The following is a 24,596-nucleotide window of genomic DNA, read 5'->3' as shown; positions in this document are numbered from 1 at the left end:
GTATCCACGCTGAGTGGACTAGTATAAGGCTGAACTAGTATAAGGTTGGCCCATGAGAAGCTCATTTAACGGATGTAGTTCGTTGTTCGCATATGACCATGGATATAACCCACTTGCACATATGTTACAGCGTAGCATGCGTGGGCGCAATTCAAGAAGATACCGGCTGTCGCCGAATCTTTTCTTCTACCTGCGGAGAAGTGGCTTCAGGCTAGATCAATCACAACACTTGTGATGAGAATTAATTGTTCCTATACCGTCAAGACATGCAACCAAGATAATTCTGGGCTTGAAAGTAAAGTCTTACGAAGAAAGATTTTAAAAAATGAAGCTTTCAAGCTCTGTTTTCGACGTCGAGTGGTGAACTCATTGAAGTATATAAGTATACTCATGATTTATGCCAAGTCCCATAAGGATTACAAAAATTTGAAACAAGAACAACACCAGAGGCCACGGCTATAAACTAAAAATCAGTTCTCACTGCAGTAAGCGACAGAGACTTTTTTTCGTGCATAAATCAGTTTTCTTTGCGATTAGTACAGTGCTATTATTACAATCGACGAAAACGTGAAGTCACGGACGGACGGACATGACGAGCACAATAGGGCTTTTTTACATAAATGAGAAAATGCGCTAAAAACTGCGTTGCAACTTATTCATGCGACATTTCTTCTCGCTTCGAGTCATCAACATGAGGCACAGCCTACCAGATTACATCGTTGACGCTCCGACTATGAATGCTTTCATGAACAGACTAGAAAAAGCTATGGAGAAATATGTGTTCGGATTTGAAATACCTAGCACCATATCCTACCTGGTGGAAGTATAGTAGCTATTTCAAACTATCGTTCGTTTTGGGAAGATCCGGTCAAAGGACCTGTTTTTCTGGGTCCTGCAGACAATTCACGAAAAGTACAAGAATCGACGGCAGGCCACAACAGGCTTATTCTTCAGGCCGACATCACCATGCTATATTTTGGAGAGACACCTCTCCAAGTCTGCCTTATAGGTGGTTCCATAGATCGATGTAGCACATCAGTTACCTACAACCGTATATCCTTGTTGATTACTAATGACAATCGGAAATTTATGTCAAACCATTGTGAATTCAGTGTGCATGAAAATGATAACATTGATTATAAATATCAATATATTTACAATAAATTTACAGCAGCTATTCTAGCGTGGTTCGAATTGCACTAACTCTAAAACGAACGAGAATACCGGCTTAGCAAAACGCTCGTCAGACGAGCAAAATTTTTTACACTGCACAAATTAATGGGTATCCATTAGGTACCAAACCAAGATAAAGCGTTGAGCAAACCCACTTATTCTGTGAAGCAATCAGTCTTCATTCCAACTTGTTATTAAACTGCATTTTTTCAAACTTGTCATTAGACTGATTGCAATTGCTCTATACATCAATGCAGAAGTGTTAAGAACTGCCCGAACAGGTCTTCGCGCGAAAGATCGAACATTATGTTCATTTGGCAATGTGCATACTTTAGACAATAGCGAAAACTATTACTTTATAAAGACAACAGAGAGGCAGCAGTGGACTCAATAAAAATAATACAATGCGCAGACCGAACCTGGCTTGTAATTAACACCGATGGTGATAATTACATTCAAAAGTGATACCTTGATCAGAAGAAGCAGGGCGAGTTTCACGTTATAACGAAGATGTAATATAGGATTGAAGAAATAGCTCAGTGTACGTATGGAGGACAAGCAACCTTGAGAGAATGTATTACAGTTCGTTCAATGTAACTTTTAAATGTTCGTGCAACTTTAATATGCGAAAGTCAACACAAGAAACAAAAGTAACTTTCTGCAACTGTCCGCGTAAAAAACATGATCAGAAAATGCGATTAGCATTCGCCCTACAGCATTTATTTAAACTTCGAACTATAGTGAACGTTCGGCATAATCGAGATTAGTAGAGAATTTTGTCAAATAAATAGATTACTAACACAATCCGTTCATTCTATAACTACAGCGTCCAAATGTCAACAGAAACTAACCCATGAATGTTGTTATGAGTGAACACGCTGCACTGTGGAGAGAGAGTATCAGATTATGATTACAAATAAGAATGCTCCTACATTAAATCTGCAAAATGCCAATGTTGTCCAACTAGATCTAATCATTATCACTAAGCTTATAATAATTTCTTATGAACATCGTCTTCTAATTTTAACTAACTTGTTGAATTACTCGATACTACATTAACTGGAGATCATTGAGTTCCACTACAACTTGAGATGACCTCGCAAGGCAGAGAGCACCAACTATCCCAGTCGATGAAGCTGTACCAAGAGATTTTTAGAGGCGTCTCAACTCCACAAAAGGATGCAGTAACACCGGAAATGATATTTCATTCATTCTAGAACAGAATTTTTATTTTAATGAACCCTAATTTCCTTCTCTACATGAACAGAATTTGTCCCTTTAAATTTTTAGGAAATTGTGTATCTTCAGACATTATAGATGTTGATAAGCAACTGACGATATTTATAACGAAATAGCAACAAAACGTCAGATAAAGATTGAGACCTTTAAAAGAATACTGCAATATAGCTACACAAAAACCTCACAGAAATTGAAGAGTTAAACTATGAAGAAATTCGAAGTTTTCTTCGATTGGAAGTTTTATCATCACCATTCCGGCATTTTCAAATGTGCCATCAATATACAAGTTGATGGCACATTTATTCAAGTCTGCTCTTAAATAGAACAAAGAAATAGGCCGAACAAATCAACGTGGGACCTCAGCAAGCCACAGGATGAATAAGGAACGGTTATTTCTGATCAATACTTCTACAGAGCTCAAATTTGCCAACTAAAAATTACCAAAATACGAAAGATTGAATATTAAATTATCACTCAGAGAAAGTTTCATCTTGGCGCTTCAGATGGAATGGAAATAGAATACTTGCCACAATCTGAGGACGCAGCGATGTTTATCATTGTTAAGAGGCAAGTTCATAAGTTCGAAATAAAGTATAGAATGCGGAACGTTCATCTTAATGCGGAGATGGATGAAAATGAAAAAAGTCAATCTAATACTAAGCAAGTTAGAACTTGTGTACGAATAGCTATTTAATAACTAGTATGAATTGATAATTCAATGCAATGCGAACACTTGCCTACGATAGCTGACAACTGTCAGAGTGGTAAGCGATGTGTAGCAGGAGTTCTGCAAACGAAGTCAACGCTCGGCAGAGCAATACATCCCCATGAAATGTGGAGACGCATTAAGATAGGGAGAAATTCACTACAGCTCAATAAACAATGCAAGGCCATGGAAGTCCCTACGAGTAAAAATAATAACAAAAGTATTGCAGCAGGCAATAAATGATTAAACACTGAATAGAAGAATAAGGGAGAATAAAGTTCGATAACAAAATGTGAAAACAAACATTAGCAGAGAAAGATCCCTTCAAATATGGAAGGGATCAATTACAATGGACACGCATACCGATGTAAAAAAAGGCTAGGAAATGCAAACTTCAACGCAATGAGAGAAATAAAGCGCTTCTCGGTCATGACCTGACGATAATCCCAGCTAAAAATGGGATAACTTAATGTATAAGGCAAGCCATCATTAGAAGCGGCAACCTCTCGACCGATGTATCAACCGGCAGAAGGTTCCACACAGACCGCCAATATTGAGCGCAGAAAAAGTACAAAGAATAACACTGAATTAACGGAATACTAGGACCAGGTCAGGAAGAAGTCAGCAGAATAACGCCAAGATCTGTGAACTAGTGTCTCGGACGCCCTAAGAGGCGTGGCTAGAAGAGGTATACACTTTTCGAGAAATAGAGGAGTTCTGAGGACAGCTCAAGGCTGGAAGTCGGTCAGGAGTGTCGTTCTCCGCTTCTCCACGATGTCCATTTGGTTCTCCAAGTCGCCGCGATCAGTCATCTCAGCTCGTTCGATTTTCCAGGATAAATTCTCGATCTCGGCCTCCAATTGAGCTTGTTGGTACTCAAACTGTGGAGAAGAAGACACGTTACTGTCCATGTTTCATCACAAAAATACACACTAATTTTCAGATGGCTGATATTTTGATCAATGTTTGAAAATCAATCGAATCGAAACAAGGCGATGAAAGCCGCAAACAGAAACCCAAACAGAATTTTTTAGGCATAAATTATTACTATTTTTTTCTAGAAAGAATGTTTTTCTAGCTTCACGCGCGATGTAGGACCGGGTCAAGAAAACGAGTCTTTTTCGGTTGCTGAACAAATCTACCGTAGGGATTGTACTTTTAGTTTTGCCGCAGTTGGCCAGTTTTAGGAGCATCCGTCCGTTAACTGCGATAATAGGCAATCAGCAAGCTTTTATCAAGATAGTAGAACGTTGGCAACGTCAGTGACACGGACGGGTTGTAGTGGGCAACTTTTGGCCGCGCTTTTGCTTTTGAGCCGCCGATCTTCTCCGAGCAGTACTATGGACAACGAGTGTTAGAATCTTTTCTTGGGAAGTAGCTGGAGGCTAATCGACAGCAAGAATCAATACAACCGTCATTATTAGCTGATCCTGACAGCTCACAAAATTTGCCGTCATTATGAATGTACGGTATTCTGTTTTGCAAAAATTTACTGACATTCTGTCCATTGCCTGTAGTATCAAACCTTAGCGCTGTCACAGTGCCTCCATTCCTGTTCAATTTCAAGCATTTAACGTGAACTCCTCGCGAGAGTACTTTAATTTGCGGAGTATATTGAAATGTACGTTGTGAACCATTACTAACTAACATTTGTTTTCGTGCTATAGGGCTATAATAGGGCCAGCGGGTCGTAACCATGTATAAATGTATCGCAATTGTAATGCTACAAAGGGAGTGCCTGACACATAGGTACACAAAGGAGTGACAAACATGCATGATGGAGCAGGGAGAGAACACACCCAGAGCTCTACCATGACCCTCCATCTAATAACTATGCTGACCAGATCTTTTCTAGGCCCCGGCGCCAGGAAGTAGGCGAAGGGGTAGGTGTTCTGCAGGGTGTAGCGACAGCGTGCGAGCAACGTGGCCGCGTCCAGCAGATACTGCCAGTCTATCCACGTGCCCGTGCCCGCCATCACCTTCGCGTGGATGCGCGTCCTGATCGCGTTCAGCGTCTGGCACTCTAGCTTCAGGGACTTGCTGTGGTTCTCCCACTACAACAATGAAAATGTTCAACTGTAACAATCTCTATAGGAGTGAAAATAATTTAGTACAAAAATGCGCATTAGAGCTATTGTAATGGAACACTCGTGTTAATGGGAATCCTGGAAATGGTTGCATTCATCCTGTTAACAGTGAAGATATTTCTCACTCGTTCAATTTGTGTATTAATTTTTCGCTAGCCATTAATCTTATGTGTGACGTGCCCTCGAAGTTCGTTTGAACAAGACGCCAAGATAAATGCTTCGTAGAATAATAATAATCATATAAATATTTGCATACCCTCTCTCATAACAGTAATCATATTTTCAACTCATATTATTGAGAATCGTGTAAATGGAAATCATATAAACGATAGCTTATCCTTTCGCAATAGTGAAGATATTTGAAACTTCTGTAAATGGGAATCACGTTAATAGTTGCCTACCCTCTCATAATAGTGAAGATATTTCTTGAGCGCCTCCCTGGCCTGCGCATGCACAGATTCATGAGCAATGTTGGGGTTCTCCTTGTAGCGCGAGCACTCGTAATACTCAGAGCCATGGCTGCGCCAGCAGCCCAGGCACATCCAGCAGAACTCGTGCTTGCAGTTGTAGCATTGCATGTGGTTGCAGCCACCATTCTTCTCGATGCATATGTGGCACTTGGGACACTGCAAACACAGATAAGGTACTCAGAGCACAGCAAACAGATGATGCTATGAGAACACAGCAAGCAGATTATGAACAAAGAGCACAACAAACAGATGATGCTATGAGAACACAGCAAGCAGATTATGAACAAAGAGCACAGCAAACAGATGATGCTACGAGAACACAGCAAGCAGATTATGAACAAAGAGCACAGCAAACAGATGATGCTATGAGAACACAGCAGTGTCTACTACGTCCAAATTTATACACGTAATAATATACTTGCAATTTGAATTTTAGTAAAATTGGAATATTATAGCACTCCTCATGAGTGAAATGTTAAAAGTTATTGAAGAATGTATTTTTTTCCAAGAAGGGCACTAATCTTGTAGGTAGTAATTAGGCAGAATCAGAGTTGTTGCAGTTTCATCAAGTGCCCAAGACAACACATATTTAATCAAAGCTTACATCCTTGGTGTGTGCGCTGATGTAGTTGGCAGTCTCGCTGTCGTCGGCACACTTGGTGAGCCAGCGCCTGATGGTTTCGCAGCTTGTTGGTAGATGATAGTCACAACCACAGGCAAAGCTGTACAAGTAAAACCCCAAATTCATTATAAATTATCAATAAAAATATCAACACTGATGCATCTTCATATGAATAGCATAGTCCCACATTATTTCACTCAAAGTTTTTGATTTAACAGTAGCTTCGGAATAATTAAGGCCTAGCATTCATTTTTTTAGAAATCCTACAACAAATGCTGAAGAAATTACGTAATTTGCAAAAAAATGCTAACAAACATTCTCAGAATAAGCCGCAATATAGCAAGTCAGATTTGGCAGCTCACCAGAACTGCGTATTGCAGGCTTCACAAATGACTCTCTTGGGTTTATTATCCTTCGCTCGCACGACGATCGTACAGTTGGGGCCTGGGCAGAAGCGCAGCTCAGGGTGTGACCGCACGTAGTCAGCAAACGCGAACTGGTGATACTTCTCCCGCACGCGCGTACGAGGCAACAGCGGCACAACGAAGTCCTCGGGGGCCAGAACCTCACAGTGGCTCGACATGCATTCAATTCCTGCAAATTATCAACATTATTACTTCTGCAGAGTAATTCAACATTTCTAGAGTAGTAACGGCGGAATAACATATTATGGGCTTGGCCTGCAAGTAAAAATATACAGTATGAGCAGTATGACCATACGAACAAAATAAAAATTAGATTAATTCAAATTAAATAGGAATGGCCTAAAACATTGAGTACAGAACCAAGATTGCAATAGTTACAGTAGTGCTCCTTACTTGTGGTGATGCCTTGGGTGATTTCCACATCAAAGTACGTAGACCAACATGAGTTGCAGAAGCGATGACAACATGACAGTTGACTGCTCTCAGAAGGCTTCATGGCACAGAGGCACACAGGGCAGCAGCATTCCTTCACGTCACTTTCTTGCTGAATGATAGCATTGCTCCCACAAACTACGTCCCTACTACTGCACTCAGATTTAGAAGAGCTACTGCAAAGCGTGACACAGTCGCCTGCTTTTTCCATTGAAGTGCTGCTCATTAAGCCTACATTACTAGGAAACGGAGTATTTGTTGTGGACCGATTTGAGGTATTTGTTGCAGAAACGAGATTGGCGGACACCATGGACGTATTATTGTTATTGGCCGGCATAGAAGGCTTTACTTGGCACTGAATGAGCAGGCGGTGAGCATCAGCACGATAGGATGAAACTATTTCTGATAAATTCCATTGACACATAAGCAGCAAAACTTTGGCCAGGGAAGGAGTCACCTGAAAAGAACAGCAGCTTCATTCACCAGTATAGAATACCATGGAGAATAAAGATTAATTTCTTCACCGACAAAAGAAAACCTCACAAGTTACACAAGAATGTAGTTGAAAATCATAAAAAATACTTGCTAGTTGCCAAATTTGAGCAATTGGATACTATAGAATTCATTAGCTGAAATTATTAGTGTATAAAATTATTAGTGTATAAAAAACAATAGGAGCTGGCAAAGTGCAAACACACACACACCTGAATGCTGGTAGAAAGCTCTTCAACCCTCTCATTTATGAACCTCTCGACTTCAGTGTCAGTGAGGCACTGAAACTCAAAATATTCTGGATCCTGTAAAGTTTTGTCTAGCGTCTCCACATCTGGGTCGTGGCCGTCACTGTAGTAGTCGTTGTAGTAATCCTCATCTCCACTGCCTCCCATGTCATCATCAGACATCTGCAAAATAATTAGGTCATTTTAGGATAATCCTTGTGAATATATACCTATGAATAAAAGGAAGTCAAAAAATGGAAAAATGTGCACATGTGTAGAAACAAATAAAGCAGTTGAGATAGCACCTAAATTACAGTCTCACTACAATGGTCGAGAAAAGAAAAAGCTAAGTTGGATGAACTGGAATTTAGTAAACTTTTGCCTGTCATGTTCAGCGCTACATTAAATTTATCAAGGACTTTTTTCCATTTGTAAGTGGTCCCAAACTCATGATCCAATGGGGTGCAATTTACTGCATGATAATCTTAACTGAACATGAGGTGACATTACCTAGATGCCCTCAAAGGGTCAACCTTTCCATGTTATATAAACACAATTACTGTCGTTATGAATAAAATAAGTGATCAGAAAAAAGGGTGCAGAGATCAGATCTCAGTCAATAATAAAAATGACTCCTGAAAAAAGGTTTTCAGAAAAAATTGCTGGTGCAGTTGAGTTCAAAGCTGCCTGATTAGCTTAGAATGGAATGATAAATTAAAAAAAATCCAGATCACCAAGTCAATACCATGCAATAGGACAGGTCAACAAAATCTTTTCATGAAATATGTACTAACAGTTTTATTGTAATGGCCAGGTGAAGCAAAACAGAGCAAAATGCTTTTGAAATTTTTGGCTGAATTGGAAAGCTTTTTAGAGAACAACTGATATAAAACATCAGTTTTACAAATATTTGTTAGTATTTTTCCTTAATAACAATTTGTTTACATACAAAAGCTATAAAAGAAATGCATTATAATGTTTTGGTTGAAACTTATTCAATTACAAATAAAAATATTAAATATCAATAATTTGATGCTGCTGTAACTGCAACCTATTTTGAAAAGAATAACTATGGTTCATCATTATATACCTATACCGGTATGCCTTCAAAATGACAAAACAAAGAACTATAGTTCATCATTAGATACCTATATGCCTTCAAAATGCCAAACTCAAGATGAACTTTTTTGCTAACATACTAACACATGATTCTAAAATTTAATTTTTTCCAAACACAAATGTCGCCATGTCGGATATAAAATTTTTCAGCAATTTTAAATCCAACATTAAAATCACTGAATTGGAATATTCATACAGTCTTGTACATTTGGGGAATTTCAGTCAAGGGACTATATAGGGGGATTTCACCATGGATCTTGAAGGTAAGGGAATTTTACCGCGATCATGAAGACCAAGAGCTTTCAGTTACGCAAAGAACAGCTAAATAAAGTTGAGCATTAACCATGATAACAATATTTGCAAAAACAACATACCCAATAACTATTGTTAGAGCTAGAAATACAACTTGGCTGGTGTGGAATACGTCAACTAGCAGCAGCTATAGGGACGGCCATAATTAGAATATATAACCACAACCAATTGTGCTGCCTTTTCAACCATGAGTCATCTTGAGTAAAGGCAAGACATCAATTATGAAGACAGTGAGGACCATGTGGGCTTCATACATGGCTTCAGCCACAAAAGAGCTTTATTAAAGACTAGGCTGTTTGGTATAAACATGACCGCAGAGGTAAAAATCTCCCACTATCAGGCATTGTACAACAGACCAACATTGTTTAGCAATTTAATGCTCATTTTCTGAACAAGCAAATTTGGCAAAATAAGGATGTGCACTCACTTTCCTACTACAATTTCAAATACAAAATGTAGAATTTCATTCCAAATCTCTTTGGACTTTCATCTTTGTCCAAATATCTTTGTCCTCTTTCATCCAAATATCATACAAAAACTTGTCAAAAATCACCCTTGCTGATAGAGTTCAACTAAGACACTAAGCATAGTCATGCACACACAGGACTCAAAATCATTGCATTGGCACAAATAATAGAAATTTAATGAACTGACTTAGAAAATATTTGTATTGTTTTACTGATGTTGCATGCAGGACGACAGACATAAATCAGGTATGTTGAATAGAAAGACCATTGTGTATTTCAAAGTGAACAATTTGTGTTTAATAATTAAAGTAATTAATAAAAGAAGTCTCGGTATTTTTCCCTAAGAAGTCTTGGTATTTTTTCCTAACAAATTCAAGAAGAACCTCATATATATTATTCCTGGTAGTTCAAATACTTTGTGTGTATGAAAGTACGGAAAATAAAAATGCATTGTCACTTTCATAGTGAAAATGTACCCTTAATCAGGCCTCAAACGTTATAATAAGGGACAGTTGGGGTAAATTGTGACAGTCCTCCATCAAGACGTAAAAATGTTAAAGCAGCAAAACTAATTTAAACATTGCAAAACTAAAAATAGTGGCATAAACTTCAACATTTTTCTTACCAATGTAGCATAAAAGAAATTAAGAAATCTTAGATTTACAAGCTCTAAAAAGTCCCTGAAAAAATGTTGAAAAGTTATATTTTGAAAAAGCACTTCTGTTGAGGTCTGTAGCAAAAAAAAATTAGCCACATTAAAAAATTTTGCTGGAAAGTATTACTTCCAGTCCAGTATTACTTTTTATAAGTCTAATTTTAATTGTCGAGTCAAAGGTGCAGGCATGCATCTTCCAAGTGAAAAGTGATTACTTTATAGAAACTGAGCAAGTTAGCATACGTGTTTTAAGCCTAAAAGTTTATTTTTTTACTTCAAATAATGTTGTATAAAAAACTGGTCTTGGTGGATCGGTATAATATATGAACCGTCAATTTTAGAATTCCATCCTGATTTAGGGGTAACACAGGACTTGTAAAATACAGGACTTTTAAAAGATTTGCGGTTGCTGGCTTGTAAATGGCTTTTAATGGCCGAGGTATAGAATTCACGGCTCAGAAAAATTAAATCACAGCTCAAAGAAATGGAATCACGGCTGGCAAATCCATAAAACCACAGCTTGAAAAATTCAGTTGCGGTTTGCCAAGTTCCCAAAATCCCAAGTATAGATAGGCCTATACCTATTAGGGTAAACGCGGTATATTCCGACACATTAAGGACGCATCGAGAAATTAAAAAATATAAAAAAATAACTGTATGCGTTACTCGAGTTCTGTTTGCTCTATGTGACTCACAAAACACCGTACTACGCGCCAGCAACAATGAAACATCACAAAATGTTACCATATTTATTTAAAAGCCTTTAGAATGCAAACCTACCAAATCCCTATATTCCGACACTGTGTGTGGCAATATTGGGCACGTGGTGAGGCGTATTCCGTCCACGCTTCAAATTCTACTGATACGTAATGCCGTCATCCACGTGTTTGAATTCCGTTCGCTGTGTGAGCTGTATTGGAATACAACAGGGCTTTGAATTAGAACACTAATGAATATTGAACACTACTTAATTACGCTTTTAATTAACAACTATTAAGCTTTTAATTAAGCAAATTTTAATTTTTGTACATTGCTTGGAACGATCTGTGTGTGTCCAATTCAAGTTGTGACAGAATTAGTTTTCATGTGTCTAAATCCATTTCTCAACTTAATCATCTATTAATTTATTTACCACTTGAAATAAAGTGGTAAATAATTATACTTAAAGCCTTTAAGTTAAAAGGATTCCTAATATATTCACAGACGTATTTAAAAGTCTCAAACCATAATATTCTTCCTATACAAACAGTTATTCACTATTTGGTAGAGCAAGGTCAACTGTCAAATTTGACACATTTTTCGATTATCTCACTGGGTAGTGTGCATTGTCTCTCTATGGATCTCAATATTTTCCCGCTAGATGGCCAATACCTAGTGTTTTGGCAGTAGTTCGACGCACAAATGTATGACGTCACCATTTCAACCATCAACGAACGCATGGAACTAAAACAAAGCTTAATATAAAGGAAAAACTAGAGAGGTGACGGAATTACCCACGATGTTGGAATATACCGCGTTTACCCTACCTATTCCATCATAGTGGCAAACCAGTGACTTTTTAGAATCAGTTCATTTTTAATTTCCTCATTTACACAAGATTTTAACAGATTTCTTATGTATGATAATTCTGGTATCCAAGATAGGGTAAACGCGGTATATTCCGACATCGTAGGTAATTCCGTCACCTCTCCAGCTTTTCCTTTATATTAAGCTTTGTTTTAGTTCCATGCGTTCATTGATGGTTGAATTGATGACGTCATACATTTGCGTGTCGAAATACTGCAAAAACACTAGGTCTTGGCCATCTAGTGGGAAAATATTGAGATCCAAAGAGAGACAATGCATGCCAAGTGGTGAGATCATCGAAAAATGTGTCAAATTTGACAGTTGACATGGCTCTACCAAATAGTGAATAACTGTTTTTATAGGAAGAATATTATGGTTTGAGACTTTTAAATACGTCTGTGAATATATTAGGAATCCTTTAAGTATACTTGTATTCGCTGATTTCAAGTCGTAAATAAATTAATAGATGATTAAGTTGAGATGTTGGATTTCGACACATGAAAACTAATTCCAACACAACTTGAATTGGACACACACAGATCGTTCAAAGCTTTGTACAAAAATTAAAATTTGCTTAATTAAAAGCCTAATAGCTGTTAATTAAAACGTAATTAAGTAGTGTTCAATATTTGTTAGTGTTCTAATTCAAAGCCGTGTTGTATCCCAATACAGCTCACACAGCAAACGGAATTTGAACACGTGGATGTCGGCAATACGTATCAGTTAAATTTGAAGCGCTGACGCAATACGACTCACAACGTGTCGGATGTTGCCACACAAAGTGACGGAATATAGGGATTTGGTAGGTTTCCATTCTAAAGGCTTTTCAATAAATATGGCAACATTTTGTGACGTTTCATTGTTGCTGACGCGCAGTGTGGAATTCTAGAGGGATATTAAATTAACCAGTACACATAGCATATTGGAAAGCAGGACCTGAAAGCTTGGAAAGGCCAGGAACTTAACACTTTCAGTCAATTATGTACATATCCTATCCCTTTCCAGAATTCCAGCTGTGACTGATTGATAAGATTGTGATTTTAGCCCCTTTCAGCTTTCCAGCGGTGATTGGTTAATGAAATTGTAATGTTATCTGCTTTCTAGCTGTGATTGGTTGATGGGGATGCTTTCAAGCTGTGATTGGTTGATGGGGATGCTTTCAAGCTGTGATTGGTTGTGTCCATAAGCCCCACCCCCATATATGGCATAGTGACAAACCGGGGTTTTTTAGAATCAGTTCATTTTTAATTTCATCATTTATATACTCAAGATTTAAACCTATTTCTTATGTATGATAATGCTGGTATCCAGGATACTACTTTACTGGTCTACTTATAGGACTCAAAAATAAACTTGAGGGAGTGTCTAAAAAACTCTCTGCTTTGCCACTATGTATATGGTATATGTGACACACAGCTACAGTACTGGTTAACTAAATACCTAACTTAAAACTTGATCATTATGAACAAAGGGACTGGAAAATTTTCTAAAAATCCAATAAATAAAATAATAAGAAATATCTATCAAACAAGAGACATCCAAATTATTCTATAACAAACCTGATGTACCATACAATTGAAACAGTTTGTCCACTTATGATCCATCTTTACATTTATAGTCAGCAACATGGCACTGATGGCAGAGCACTGTATCTAAGGAAAGCTTTTCACTTTGGGTGGAAAGCTTTTTATAAGTGAACTTCCATTCTTAGAATTCCAGCCTGCTGACGCGTAGTGAAGTGTTTTGAGAGTCATGTGAAGGCAACAGAACTTACATAACGCATACGGTTTTTTTATAGTTTTTCATTTCTCGATGCGTCCTTAATGTGTCGGAATATACCGCGTTTACCCTACTTTACTGGTCTACTTATAGGACTCAAAAATGAACTTTAGGACATAGTGGCAAAGCAGAGAGTTTTTTAGACTCTTTCTCAAGTTCATTTTTGAGCCCTATAATTAGACCAGTAAAGTATCTTGGATACCAGAATTATCATACATAAGAAATCTGTTAAAATCTGGAGTAAATGAGGAAATTAAAAATGAGCTGATTCTAAAAATTCACTGGTTTGCCACTATGCTTTAGGAAGAGTCTAAAAAACTCTCTGCTTTGTCACTATGTATTCCATTCTTGAAGCCAGGTGGCAACCGTATGGGCTGCGGGCATAGTGGCAAAGCAGAGAGTTTTTTAGACTCTCCCTCAAGTTCATTTTTGAGTCCTATATGTAGACCAGTAAAGTATCCTGGATACCTGCATTATCCTACATATGAAACTGGTTTAAATCATGAGTAAATGAGGAAATTAAAAATGAACTGATTCTAAAAATTCTGTGGTTTGTCACTATGGCTGCGGGCACAAGCAAATTTTTTTGCTGACCTTCCTCCATAGTGACAAACCAGAGATTTTTAGAATCAGTTCATTTTTAATTTCCTCATTTACTCAAGATTTTAACCAATTTCTTAAATATGATAAAGCTGGTATCCATGATACTTTACTGGTCTACTTCCAGTCTGTAGAGTATGGCACAACATAGGTCGAGGACGCCGTTTTTCTCCCCAAAAGACTCCAAGGCACCATCTAAACGGACGGTGGACGCCGATGTTTGCAGCAAACGGACGGCGAGGACGCCAAAATTGATTGCCCATGGTCTGGAAGGTGTTGCGACTTGCGTGGGCGCCGGAAGTTTACCATGCACACCACCAGTACGCCAGGCAAGAAAGTTGCCACTATGTTTGCTAGAAATACGAAAGTGCATCTCTGACCGATGCCTGATGATAGCGCGTACTTGCACGATCAATGCGGCAGTTGCAAGATGATCGACATAGACACCCGCGCTTCACAATCAATGATCAACATAGACGCCCGCGCTTTACGATCAATGCCTGACATGGATGCACGCATTTCACGATCGATGTGGCCGACGCTCACGCTTCGCGAATGATGTGGCATGATTGAAATAGATGCACGCATTTTACGATCGATGTGGCCGATGCCCAATAATCGATACTGAAGCTCTTCTCAGTGTTGGAATCGATCAGTTGGCATCGGCCACATCGATCGTAAAATGCGTGAATCCATGTCAATCATACCGCATCATTCGTAAAGTGTGAGCGTCGGCCATATCGCTCGTAAAATGCGTGCATCCGTGTCGATCATTGATCGTAAAGTTTGGGCATCTATGTCAATCATTGAGCAACAGCTGCGTCGATCGCGCAAGTGCGTGCATCATTGTCGGGCATTGGCCGAATCAGTCGCAAAGCACGTGCCTCAGTATCAATCATCAGACAACGGTCAGATATGCAATTTGGTTTTTCTAGCAAACATTCTGGCAACTTTTTTTCCTGGCATGCTGGAGTACATCCCAAAATGGGCCTCTGGTGCTCACGCCGCACCTTTCAGATCGCGGCGACCGCGACGGGACGCCGATGTAAGGTCAAGATGGCTGATGAAGATCCTCAAAAGACGCCAATGTAAGGTCGAGGTGGCTGATAAAAATTTTCAAAAGACGCCAATATCTCGAGCTAAAAGGCCATACTCTACAGACTGGGTCTACTTATAGGACTCAAAAATGAACTTGAGACAGAGTCTAAAAAACTCTCTGCTTTGCCACTATGCCTTCCTCAGATTCATTTCTTGAGTCAGTTAAGTAGGTAGACCAGTAAGTTCCTTGGATCCCAGAATTTGCATGCAAGTCATTAAATATCAATGGAAATTTTGAATAGATGAGGCAATTGAAAAATGAACAGATTTAAAATTAACTTATTTCTATCCAAAATGAACATACTATTCTGGTTTGACACCGTAGCCTTCTGCCCAATTTTCCAGAATTGTCAACTTTGACTACCTATACTGCAATAACAACAATGTGACATGCCTGGCAGGCTGGCTCATGGCTGCTTGTCAATGACTCAATGTCATTCTTTGTAAATAGGTACTTCGCAAGCCATGAGACCCAAGTTACACCCAACTGTGTAATTTATTAAACTTCACTTCAATAATTTCATCCGATGATCCGAGTATTTAGTTGCAGGCCGTGCAGAAATAAAAAATTGATTAAACTGTGAAGACCAATGAATATGAAGCGTTTACTGACAAAATTATTTTTGCGTTTTGTCCCCTCACAATTGCATATTTGAAACATGTCGTCTACGAGTTGTTAAAAAATGTCAATAATGCGTTAACTTACTCTGAATCAGTTCAGCGTTTTATGGTGCTAAATTAACAACACTAAGTGCATACGAAAATTTCTGTGCTGAACTGAAGCTCAGCTGCGCATCTTCAGTCATCTGTTACCACCGAGCTTCTTCACTTTTTCTTCGAAATAATGCATATACGAGGAGCGAGGAAAGAAACAATTTGAGTGCGCAAATGAGAAGTCGACGTAAATGCAGTTTGCATGAAATGAAAGAAATATTTATTTCATGTGTGATAGAGGCGTGTAGGAAAAATTTTGCCTACAAATGCACTTGCCATTGGATAACAAATAAATTTCAAATCCACAAATTCCTGGTAAAATTACGAGATGAACCACCACGAGAGAGATCAGCGATTTACTTAGTAATTTTGATTTATGACGGAAGAGTGAACCAAAATTGATATTCATTCATGTTCAATAAATAATTCCTTCACAGTTGCGAAAAAATTTAACTGGCAGGGTGGCCCAGAGGTTACAGTTAAGAGTACCAGTATTGGAGAAGAGTGGTGCGGATGCGATCCCAGCTCGTCTGTTTAAAGTCAGAATCGGCAAAGAGGCCAATTCAATTCGATAGGAGGCCGAAGCCATACAGAATTGGAGCAGTGAGTTGCGTGTTCGAGACCCGCATGCTGTGTTAGTTCTGCGATATTTAAAATCGGCGACAGGGATGCTGCGAGACAAACGCTGAAACTGATAGTATTATTATTGCCTTTTATCATCAACCTCGAAGTTTGAGCCCAGAGTTTTCTCAATAATTTGATGGCCATCGAAGACGCTTGCCTGACGGATCAGCTGACCAAATAATCAGCATTTGTCAGCCAAAGATAATTAAGCCTTTCACAATTATCATATTGAGAAGAACTACAGGTTATTCAAACTCTCATTGTTTTTTCCGCAATAGTCGGCAAAGTCCTTAGGGAAAAATAAGAAGACAAAAACATCAGCATGTGTTATCTTCAAAACATGATACAGTTTTCAACACAAATAACTTCACGGCTCCGTAACTACAGAGAACATAGGAAAACAGCGGAAAGACCTGGGAGTCACAAGTGCAAAAAACGTCACAAAGTGAAACAGCGCTGCCTACTATTACGAGGCAAGTTTTTCGTATCCATTCCTCTTTTGTTCGTAATCAACCTTCGCGCTATTAAAATGCTTATTAACTCCTTATCAACAAATAATATGAATGTTATCCAATGAAATAAACAAGAGTACAATGGCAGATAGAAAATCGTTTAGAACACTAGAAGAAAGCCTACGGAAGACTCGCTAACGCCCAGAAGTTATTGGTCTTCATGGGAGGCGTTCCTGGGGAGCAGGAAGACCTTGACATTGCAGTCCGCACTGCCTGAGAAGAGCACGCCAGGCCTGGACCAGTCGATAGCGAGCACCTTGTCCTCGTGACTCAGCATCTCGAACAACGGCGACCGACAACTGATGATCATCAAATTAAGTTTATACTAGACACACACCAATGAGGAGTGGAGGCGATGTCTCGTGTTGCGAGGTTAAGACTCAAGAGCAATACGTACAATGAATGGCATTGGTATTTGTTAATAATAAGAACATGATTAGTTTCATCATTATTCTTTTTTACAACACTTCTCTTTAACTTCACTTCTTGTTTGTCTGTCTGTCTGTCTGCTACAAATCTTATAATCAAAATTTAACACACTTCTACTTATCCGATCGATCTGAAATTTTGCACACTGGCGTAAAGTTGGAGACAATGCAAGAATCAAATGACAAAATAAATGTTTTAAAAATTAAAAAATATTTTTTTCAATATTAACAAAATTGAAAAAATAATTTTGTCAGCTACAAATCTTATAACTGATACCTATTTGACACACTTTTACCTGTCCAATTGATCTGAAATTTTGCACACTTGTGTGAAGTCGGAGGCAATGCATGAATCAATTGACAGAGTAAGTAATTTTGAAGAAAAAATTAATAATTAAAAAAATTGAAAAAAAATTTTTTTTCAATATTCGAAAATAAAATGAGAAATTCATTTTACATCTTTAACATTGGAGACACTGGATTCTTTAGAAGTGTTGTCTTTAAAAAAAATTTTTAAACGTATATTATTTCAATTGAATAAGTGACCTTGAACAAGACCAAAATGAACATATTGAAGCAGTTCAAAAAGCTGCCTTCTTTATAAAACATCTGCTGTGGCATTAAAAATATGGAAATTGTTAATACTTTGCATTGAACATAAATTATAATCAAATATAAATAAACATGACACTTGTTAATTAAACATCTCGAAAAACACATTTCACGATTGAAGTCAAGTTATCACCTAAATAGCGCATCCATGGTTCAACTAGTTTATATAGTTCAACTATGGAGCGCATCAACTTCAATACAATGGGCGCCTGTGGCGTAACATTATGAAGCCTTATTTCTATTTCCACCCCAAGTCCTAGTTTATAATTAGAAATTAGGTAGCCTTAAATGCTATAAGGAAATTATGAGTTTGAGAAAATATGTCAGACATTCTATCATCCAAATTGCAATCAAAATTGATAAAAAAAATCCTTAAAAAATTGAAAAATTATGTTACAAAAAAATTCCAAATTGTCATCTCCACACGCAAAAGGAAAAGCACGGCTGCTACAAGCACAACAGACCTGCGGATGTCCCAGAGCTTGACGACGTTGTCGAAGCCGCCGCTGGCGAAGTGGTACTCGTTGGTGGGGCTCCACTTGACGGAGTTGGCCCAGCGCTTGTGATGCTGGAATGTCTTCTCTAGAATCAAACCATCTGCAAACCAATATTGAAATTATATAATTACATCAGAAAACAACTTCCATGCACGAGACTATTCGCTCGAACCATGTTTGCTTGCAAGAAATACATCGGTAACATATAATAGTGCGAAACAATTGCATTTATTTTAGTTTCATTTTCATCAAATTCTAACATTGTCATTACCTATTTGATTAGGTAGAAAATATGATGAAGGAAGTGGTCGTTCGTTCCAGAGGATTGCCTTTAATTGAATACGTTTAAATGGTTCATGAAATCAACGTGCAGTGATAGTTTCTCAGGGAATCTATTGTAGCTCGTTTCTCTCGACAACATTAAACACAAGCAAATCTGCTTCTTAGCAATGAATTCACATCCTAGTGATAGATTTCCAAATTGGTGCAAGATCCCTAATAGGAAAAAGTCATTCTATACCAAACAATATTTCATAGTGGATGTCGTGAAGAGATATCTACTTGAGCACAGAGAAAATCACTTCAGAGATGGGATATCTACAACAGCTTATATGAAATTGAAGTCATAAAATCGGACCAAGATAAAGTTCTTTCAAGTCGTTAATCAAGTTAACAAACAATTAAGAAGTAAGGACACATTGAAAAATAAACATCAACTCGAGGCTCCCTTGAACATGAGAAAAACTCGCTATATTCCCAAAGCAATTTAGATTTTGCTTAGATTAAAATTCAATACAAATTAAGACCATTACAAGCTTTACTGTCATGATTTTTTCTTCACCAGCTACATCATCAATCAGCTAACTCACTAACAAATTCTTGATCATTCTAGATAAGCGGCTTTTCCGATGCACTGCAATCATTGTATGGTTTGATGTTAACAAAAGGTTTACTCTTTAATTCCATTAGTATGGGGTACTATTAAAACAATAGTTTTCATTGAAATATGATTGCAGCATAATTGATATGGAAAAGATTTAAATATTCTTGGCTGCATGAATATGAAGTGTGACTACACTCGAGCTTGTAGTATTAATCTAGCACCGCATGAACCTAACATGTTAGGTGCAGTTTACAACACCCAGGATACCAGACCTCCACTACGAGGATCAAGCAGCCTAATGCGTGCGTCCATGGCACTGAAGATGATCGTGTTGTTGAATGGGGACGAGTCGAGAGAGAGACAGGCGCAGGGGCCCACGTAATGTCCCGTTGCCTGCTGAGCCTCCACGTCCCACAAGCGCACGCTGTTGTCCCATGAGCACGAGGCAAGAGTGCGTAGTGTGGGCCACACCAGACCCGACACAGACTGAGTGTGGTTACTCAGGGTCGCCCGAGGGCCCTGCAAAATTACCATGGGTCTTAAACGTCAACGAATCACTTCACGTTCAAGTGAGGCACATGGAATGATACCAAGGTCAGGAGAATTGCGATTACTCCGACTGATGCAGTAGGATAATGAAAGCAATGAGAAAATTTCGAGGAGGTTCCTCATCAATGGGTAACTGTAAAGCCATCTAAACACCGCGCATGTGTCTTAAAATTACAAAGAATATTACAAATCAAAGATGAGATCACTTCAAAATTAATATCTTTTTTTTGGTCACGAATTAGCAGGCGTTAATTTTTTCATTAAAATTCATGTTTATAATAGTAACATTAGATCAGCATTTTTTATTATTCCTCAGTAATAAGTCACCTGGTGGATAAGGCTCAGAAAAGTATTGACAATTACTTTCGACACATCATGGCAGAAGTTCAATTAAATCTGAAATAGAAAATGAACTCACTGAAGAAAGTATGCGGTTTTTCCAGTTTAAAGCATACACCAGCGCCTCAACTTACTTTGTTCTTAGGAGGATCAACGGTTGAGCGGCTCTTCTTGCTCTCCGGCTCGTCATCCTTGGCTTCTATGATATCCTCGTCACCTGCAGACCAGACACAGAGACTAAGTTTTCCACTCTACGTTGAAAGCTATTGGTGGCTACCATTAAGCTCATGCACGTTCAGGAATCAATGTCGTATAAAAAACATCTCACTTCAACCAAAAATGTCCTCTTCATCAGATTGAAATTTGTTTTGATAGCCAATGAATGAAAATATGGAAAATTTGCTATACTAAAAAGCGCGTTTCTATGCATCTCATCTCATATCTTGCCATAGACAATGTACAAGTCAACAGGATCAACAGCCATAACACTGTGATGAAATAAAATAAGGCTAATTTATTAGAATAATATTCTCAATCGACAATCAGTAACTAGTAGACTTATTTACAAATAAAATATAAAAGTAGACTTATTTACAAATAAAACAATTGATGTGGTCACAGAGCCATGAACATTTTAGATTGGTGCCAGAAAGTTAGATAGGTACATATTAGTTAGAATATTCTAGACTGGTGCCAGATAGGTACATATTAGTTAGAATATTCTAGACTGGTGCCATAGCCTACCAGTCGTCCATATTTTGAGCGCTCCCTCCCAGGAGCCTGATGCAACGAGTTCTCCATCAGCAGCAACAGCAAGACTCTCGATGGACTGGGTGTGGCCACGACACTTGTACACACAGCGCACCCTGTTGCTTTTGGCGTCCCACTGCCATATCCGCACTGACTGGTCCATGCCACCACTGAAAAATATTAATTATAGTGACTGCATATGGAGTCATGGTGCCACATGCGCACTGACTGTTCCATACCACCACAGAAGTATAAAAAAATCATTGATTAATTCTCTGAAATCTACTAAAATATACCCTGGTGACTTAAAATAAATGCATTGGTTATAGGTTTACCGTATGTTAAATGGTAACGTTTTTCAATGGGGAAAATGGCATACCTGACGAAACAGTGATTCTTCTTAGGAATCCAAGAGATGGCTTTGACTGGAGCCTTGTGTGCATCAGTGATCTTGATGATATGAGCCTCTGTATCATCAGAGAGAACCTTGGTGGCTTTCTTTGTGCCGTCACCAACATTGGGGCGCCAGATGTGAATGGTGTTGTCATAACATCCTGTGATTAATCTAAGAAAAAATATCAGGAGAGATCAATTGTGTGTTTCATTGCAAAGTCTAAAGAAAATGGTTTCATTACTATTGAAAAAAGTATCAATTTAATATGTACTCTGTCTCTCACTTAAATGAATTTGAGATAACCGAAAAGAATTGATGCACAACTAAAAAGCAGTAGAACCAAATGGCAAAGTATAGAGGAGACAAAATAGTTACTATATATTATTGCATCTATATAGATTATTCATTCATCACTGATAATATCATCCTGTTATGCAATTGGCTTGTTTAGGAGAAATGGGCATAGGCATCTGATTATAAATGTCATTTATAAGAGGTTAGTTACCTAGTCGAAAATTGTTTCCTGAATGGCAATGTTAAATTATACAAGCACTTTTTTTTCTAATAGTTGGTGCTCAGGTGAACTTGAAATATCACGTTAATAATTCATTTGATTTGCATTTTCTTAAGAATTATAATGATTACAAAAGTTGTTGAGATCTAGATCACTGGCAGACAAGAAAGGTTGCTTCATTATTGCTCATTTGAAGTCAACAAGATGCTATAACTGAAATCATCTGCAGTGCATGTGAAAGTCTTGCTGCTCAGCTCAGTAACAAAACAAGGAGATCTTAACAATAGTCAATAAGATATAATAATCTTTGAACACAAATCAATGAGACCTGAAAGGTGTTGAGCACCAGAAAGGAAGAGAACTCTTTGAGGCAGTGAGGGCCTGCATGCCGAATCTGATTACATCACTTCTTGGTTTTCTTGAAATGCTTTTTCTATAAGTTAACTTGAATATTCATTTTAAAATTTATTGGTGCAATTGAATTGACTTGATTTTCTTCTCTAAATCAATTAATTCATAGCTTGAAATTAGCATTTTTGAATTTGTCAATGAATTTTTACATGATAAATAATGAAGTGTATCTAAATTAATCTTAATCATCACCAAAAATGAATTGACATTTAAATCAACCAGAAGTCCAGAATTGAAAAAAACCACCCACCACTTGTTTTTCTTGGAAGCTAAGAACCTATCCCTGGTATTTGTTTCAGACGTACTCCAAATGATTAATATTTTTTGCTAATAATACCTAAATTGCATAGCACAACATGCATGACTTACAGCTTATCTTGACTGAAGTGTAGTGCGGCAACCCAGTCATCATGATTGAGTGCATCCTTTGGGATGGGAGGAGGTAATTGCTCTAAGTACTCTATTACTAAACCACCTTCACGATTAGAAGCTTCAGACTCTTCTAAAAACTTGGACAGAGCACCATGTAACATGACTCCATCCACCAAGAAATCAAACACTGGAGGACTTTCTTTCAGATTACCTGGCATAAAAAAATGATAAAAATTAGCGCATCAAAAGGAAAGCATCAATTGCAAAAAGAATTCAGGAATGAAAAAACTGTTATTTTCACAAGGTAATAATAAATAAATGATATCTTGAGAATTCATACTTTAATAGTGAATAGCACAGAACCAGTTTAGGTTATGAATTATGGTATTTCATTTCCCTATTCAAATCAAAGACAAAAACTAGTGCAGTAGGTACACAAATTGAAATGAATAAAACTCAAATTCAATTAAAAAAAATGCCTAAAAAATTGCCCTGGTTTATTCTAGACACATCATTAAAAGTGGTGCTCACTTTGCTCCAGCATTGTGGACAGCATTCTGTTCAAGCCTGTAGGATCTGTGTCATCAGGTACTGAAATGGAAGACTTGGGCACAGCAAACCTGTAACATGTAAACATTTGATATATTTATTATTTAGCGTCAAAAATTTGAACTTTCACCTGTGATTTCACGATAAATTTTTCTAGTATATTTCAACCACCAAAAATAGAATATAGGTACATATATCCAGAAGATTCACAAATCCCTTCAGTAAATTTAAAATGCAACATTTTTTGGAATTTTAGTGATGACAAACGAGTTCTTAAACATGCAAAAATCTGAATGAGAACAGAAATATTAAACAAACATTGATTCTTATCACATAATTTTAAATTAAATGGAGAGCAGAATACTGACCTTTGCTGTTTTGTGTATAATGTAATCAAAACATTTTTATCTTCTTCCATTTTCTCTTCTGGCAAGGAAACAGTTAAGAACTTTTTCGGCTTCTGTTCATATTGCTGCAAGAACTTCTTCTTAGACATCTTTCTTCGTGATCGTCTTTTTTTAGAGGGCTCATTTTCTTGGTTATTCTTGCTATTGTTTTCCATGTCTGACATTATTATATATAACTACCAATTTAGATAATCTGCAAACAAAGATAAGTAGCTTAATAAATGTTCTAATAAAAAAGACTTCTTGTTATAGACACAGGCAAATAGTATATCTGTAGTTATCAAAACCTACTCAGTATAACAATTAATTGTACCTAATCTGGTTTCAAAAATCATCTGCTACTATTTGGCATTGTGTTTGCAGGAGGAATGTATACATGAATCAAAATAAATTGTAATACTGGTAAACACTAACATAAACACAAGATTTACTTTAAGCATATTTATCATCATAATTCAGTGTTACATTTTAGGTTTCCTTTGAAATTATTCTCCTGAATAGTTATGATAATTTGTCAAAATGATCACAATGATATTAGAGATTACCAAGCTTAACCCTTTCATGGCAAGCAT

The 24,596-nt window shown here is 37.6% G+C and overlaps 2 protein-coding genes across 2 annotated transcripts; both read right to left on the bottom strand.

Moving 5' to 3' along the window:
* Window positions 1–1,132: 1,132 nt before the first annotated feature.
* LOC108671291 (potential E3 ubiquitin-protein ligase ariadne-2) lies at window positions 1,133–16,298 on the bottom strand. Its single transcript, XM_018158798.2, has 8 exons — window positions 16,176–16,298; window positions 7,859–8,056; window positions 7,116–7,611; window positions 6,660–6,891; window positions 6,280–6,397; window positions 5,607–5,831; window positions 4,960–5,172; window positions 1,133–3,999 (listed from the first exon to the last, which is right to left on the bottom strand). Exons 2-8 carry the CDS (start codon window positions 8,054–8,056, stop codon window positions 3,847–3,849), a joined length of 1,635 nt encoding a protein of 544 aa, XP_018014287.1. The 5' UTR covers window positions 16,176–16,298; the 3' UTR covers window positions 1,133–3,846.
* Window positions 16,299–17,122: 824 nt separating this feature from the next.
* Window positions 17,123–24,218, bottom strand: LOC108671260 (ribosome biogenesis protein WDR12 homolog). The gene is made up of 9 exons (XM_018158758.1): window positions 23,986–24,218; window positions 23,600–23,688; window positions 23,066–23,279; window positions 21,757–21,942; window positions 21,372–21,547; window positions 20,762–20,844; window positions 20,012–20,258; window positions 18,824–18,956; window positions 17,123–17,618 (listed from the first exon to the last, which is right to left on the bottom strand). Exons 1-9 carry the CDS (start codon window positions 24,186–24,188, stop codon window positions 17,468–17,470), a joined length of 1,482 nt encoding a protein of 493 aa, XP_018014247.1. The 5' UTR covers window positions 24,189–24,218; the 3' UTR covers window positions 17,123–17,467.
* Window positions 24,219–24,596: the final 378 nt, after the last annotated feature.

The sequence above is a fragment of the Hyalella azteca genome, unplaced genomic scaffold, assembly GCF_000764305.2.
Source record: "Hyalella azteca isolate HAZT.00-mixed unplaced genomic scaffold, Hazt_2.0.2 contig2483, whole genome shotgun sequence".
Taxonomy (NCBI): Eukaryota; Metazoa; Arthropoda; class Malacostraca; order Amphipoda; family Hyalellidae; genus Hyalella; species Hyalella azteca.
The sequence above is the reverse complement of the archived record's forward strand: the minus strand, read 5'-3'. Positions and strand labels throughout refer to the sequence as shown.